This window comes from Pistacia vera, unplaced genomic scaffold (assembly GCF_008641045.1).
Source record: "Pistacia vera cultivar Batoury unplaced genomic scaffold, PisVer_v2 Contig132, whole genome shotgun sequence".
In the NCBI taxonomy this organism is placed as follows: domain Eukaryota; kingdom Viridiplantae; phylum Streptophyta; class Magnoliopsida; order Sapindales; family Anacardiaceae; genus Pistacia; species Pistacia vera.
This window is the reverse complement of record NW_022195380.1, coordinates 1,149,291-1,153,039: the sequence shown is the minus strand read 5'-3', so window position 1 is coordinate 1,153,039 and position 3,749 is coordinate 1,149,291. Positions and strand designations below refer to the sequence as shown.

At 46.7% G+C, this 3,749-nt stretch overlaps 1 protein-coding gene across 1 annotated transcript; it reads right to left on the bottom strand.

Moving 5' to 3' along the window:
• Positions 1–200: 200 nt before the first annotated feature.
• On the bottom strand, positions 201–1,626 carry LOC116122132. Its single transcript, XM_031408037.1, has 2 exons — positions 1,059–1,626; positions 201–982 (listed from the first exon to the last, which is right to left on the bottom strand). Exons 1-2 carry the CDS (start codon positions 1,089–1,091, stop codon positions 710–712), a joined length of 306 nt encoding a protein of 101 aa, XP_031263897.1. The 5' UTR covers positions 1,092–1,626; the 3' UTR covers positions 201–709.
• Between the last annotated feature and the right edge of the window lie 2,123 nt (positions 1,627–3,749).

Genomic DNA, 3,749 nt, shown 5'->3' with positions numbered 1-3,749 from the left:
TCCGAAAAAGCTTATTAAGAAGCGAGCTATGCGTAACCTTAAGCAAATTTGAATTTTAGTGTTACAAGTCCTACTAGGACGACAAATTGACTCTGTAGAAGTATAATAAATATTGCTCGACATGGAAACAATAAAAGTTTCTTTCATTGATTAAGTTTAATTACAAAGGCAAAAAAACAAAAATGACTTTTCAACTAGGTAAGGGAGCAGGAGCTTCATCGAGAGGAAGAGATGGCTCGTTAATAGGAGGAACGATGACTTCCTCTCCAAGGTCGGGAACCTTAGCTAGTGGAATCATGTTCAGGGGAGTTGGATCCTCGACCCGGAGCTAGGGCTCGATCTCTTCTTGGTCCTTGCCCTCTTCCTTGGACTCATCCGAGTAAACATTGGTTTCCCCCCGAGCTTCGACCTTTATCTTTTCCACTTCCTTCTGATAAGCTTGGGGAAGGAAAGAGAAGTCAATCGAAGGATGGGCTTCCTACAATTTTCGGACAAGAAAGACGGATGTTTCCCATACCTGAGTAGTAATAGCCTCGTTCAACTCGTCAATCCGAAGCCTGAGCTATCTAGCCTCAACTTTGGCCTCTTGGCGACCTGCCAACTCCCGGCCAAGGTCGAGCGAAGACTGTTTGGACTTGGCCTCCCAGTTTGTGGTAACTTTCTAAGCCGAGGATAGCTTAGAATTCAGTTTGTTGTTGGCACCCTGCTGTTACGCCAAAGCCTCTGCGACCTTTGCTGCCTTAACTCGAGCGTTCTTACTCACTTTAAGCTTGTCAAGGAATTCCCTTTCCTTGACCTGAAAGGTTGCGACTTCCCCCTTGAGCCGCTCGAGATCAGCGCTTCTAGCCTTCTTCTCTTTCTCTGCAAGCTTGGCCCTAGCCAGAGCATCCTCCTTCACTGTCTCTATAGCCTTCCATTTTTGGTGGTTTGCTTCTAAAGTGTCGTTGCATTCCTCGTAAAGAAGTTTGCTTGCCATGACAGCCTGAAAAGAGAAGATGGGGAGTCAACAAGAAGCGAGAATAGCATGCAAAAGAAAAGGGGGCACGAACTATCGGTACCTTCACCACGTAGTTGCAAGTTAAAGCTAACATATGAGAGGGAGACGAGTCCTTGACAGCCACGAATGTTCATAGGGTAACGCAATCCCTAGCCACTGTGGCCCCAACATCGATATGGTCAGGGAGTTGGTTGATCAGCCCATCGACCATAGCTTGGGCTGTTTCGTTTGTCTCCTTACTTTTTGGTTGGGATGAGCCAAGTTTACTCCCCCTAGAATCACTTGCCTCGCCAACAGAAGCGGATTTCTTCTTGGCCAAGCATTTGGCCACTTCTTTTCTAAGGTCGCTGGCTTGCGTGGTGACCTCTTTGCCTGAGCCAATTTGCTACTCGCGTGCTTTATTTTTCTCCGAGCATCCAGTTGGCTTAGACGTCTTCTTCATTGGCCCATTTCGAGGCTTCGTAATGTTTTTCCTGCCAACCGCCTTAGTGGCAGTTGTGGGCTTCTTTGTGCTTAGGCCTCCCCCAAGCTCGCCACCAGCACGCTTCGAGCCGGTAATGTCTGCGGGCTACTTCGTCCTTGATATAGCCGAAGCCTTCGTGGCTCATTTTCTTCTTTTTTGGGCTTTCGACCCATATTGCTTCAAGGAAAAAGGCAAACGAGTTAGCAATCTATTTGCGCGGAAAAGCAAACGTGAGCAAGTAACAACTTAACCTTTCTCCAAAAGCGCTAGAAAATTGGCCTCGTCCTAACAAAAGTAATACGCTTTTAGGTGAGGAAGCATAAAAAGCACGTTAACGTTGCACAGATTGTCCGAAAGATCGCTAAAACGTTGCATTCTTTGTAAGCTCGTAGCTGGATGATAACTCTGCTCGACATTAACTACAAAAACAACACAGGATGATCAGTTAGAATGTACAGCTCGAGAATAATCCTCGCACATACACGGGAAGCCTGAGCCTTACTCGCTTCCGCAGCAAAGACACTGGTCTCCCGGGCTTCGTAGAAAAAGAACTGAGAATCCCAGTATGGAACTTTCTACGAGACATCTCCCAACCCGTTGAAACGTGCTCTCCTCACTTTGGAAAGGTAGTACGTCTAGTCTTACCCTTTTTTGAGCCTGTACAAGTGGATGAGCTCTTCGACGGATGACTCGCCCAAGTCAACGATAATGATCACATAAGAATTGGTCGTTAGTTGAAGAGGAACAATGTCAAATCACCTTAACACGTTATCGATTAAGTAGTGCGGGGGAATGGATACCCCACACCTAAGGAGAGTCTCAAAGGTGGCTACCCATCCATAAGAGGGGTTCTTTCGAGAATATTCCCCCAGAACCATCAAGTTAAGCTACTACGCGTAGACCACTCTTATGCGTTCAAGATCCTCGAGGGTGATCGAGGATTGTGATTCTCTTCATAGCCTATAGGCTGGAGACGGTGGGGAGTGAGCCAGCTGAATCGAAGCATGATCGGATAAGCCCACAGCATCAAGGTCCGAGCTTCGAATGGCAAATTCTTCAGAGACCTCGGGGGACACATCCTCAAGAGCTGCCAAGCCTGCTGGCGAATCAAACATTCGGTCTATAGTGTGACTACTAGAGGAAGACATGGTTGTAGCTCGCTTTTGGGTACTTGAAAAAAGAAACGAACCTATGTTAAAGCTTGAACAAATCGGCGAGCATTCCACACTCGCTTCTATTTTAGGCACCAGAGATAGCTCGCGCAATACAACGAAGGGATGCGACCTACCTAGGATACCCATGGCCACCACATTAAACCCCTTTAAAACCTGAGAAAGCTAGAGAAGCAACCAAAAACGCTACTAAAACCTTAAAACATCCAATGTGGCCACTACAGTAGCCACCATTTGACGCAAGAATAAGAAAAACAGAAGAAAATAAGGAAAATAGCCTTACCGGAATAAGAAAAGTGCTGGGAACTTGTGAGAAAGACCACCGTGATGACGTAAGAACAACGGCAAAGGAGAACCAGAGTCAAAATAACTTTTAGAGTGACTATTCTGAGGTTTTTCGCTACCTTTTATAGTGGTTTGCATGGGAGACGAAGGGACGGGGTTTAATCGTGGTCGTTGACTTATAATCGATCTTGACCCTTCATTCATCGAGCAATCTCAACCCGTAGGCATGGCCACACGTCGACCATCTGCAAGGAGCGATGAACTGACAAATTGTATAATGATAACAGTCATCGCACGTCGCCTCGACTTCGCCTGTGAACAGTTGAAGTCGCCTACGCATGATGAAACGTAACTGACAAAGGATGCCGCATTTAATGCGGCACGACCACGCAGAAATTACCTGTATGCCCTGACTATTCATATTCTGAGTTTTGACAGGTACCATGAAGAATAAAGATCCAAGTGTGAGGTACATCGGCCAACCACAAGGTCGATCATAGGGGCCCAGTCGGACACGCATTCGGAGACTCACTGTTGAAGCCGAACTTGGCATCAAATCGAGCAATGGTCTTCGAAACCCAAAAAGAGCACCGAACACTAGGGGGCAGATGTTGTGTGTGGTTTTTCCGCCAAGCTCGGGCCAACTCGAGGTTATAGCTCAACCCGGAATGAGCTCAACAACTATGATTGATAGACCCAGCATAGGCTCGTCGAGCTATAGCTCGACCCAGCATAAGCTAGTCGCGAACAATTCAAGGAATCATTCCATCAATCTCCAGATTACTTCAGATCCTAGATATTGCGGGAAAGACTAGATCAACGGTGATCATTG

Coding starts and splice junctions, on each gene's coding strand:
- LOC116122132 (XM_031408037.1), bottom strand. CDS start 1,091: ATGTTAGCTTTAACTTGCAACTACGTGGTGAAG. Junction 983..1,058: donor CTTGCAACTACGTGGTGAAG/GTACCGATAGTT, acceptor TTCTCTTTTCAG/GCTGTCATGGCAAGCAAACT.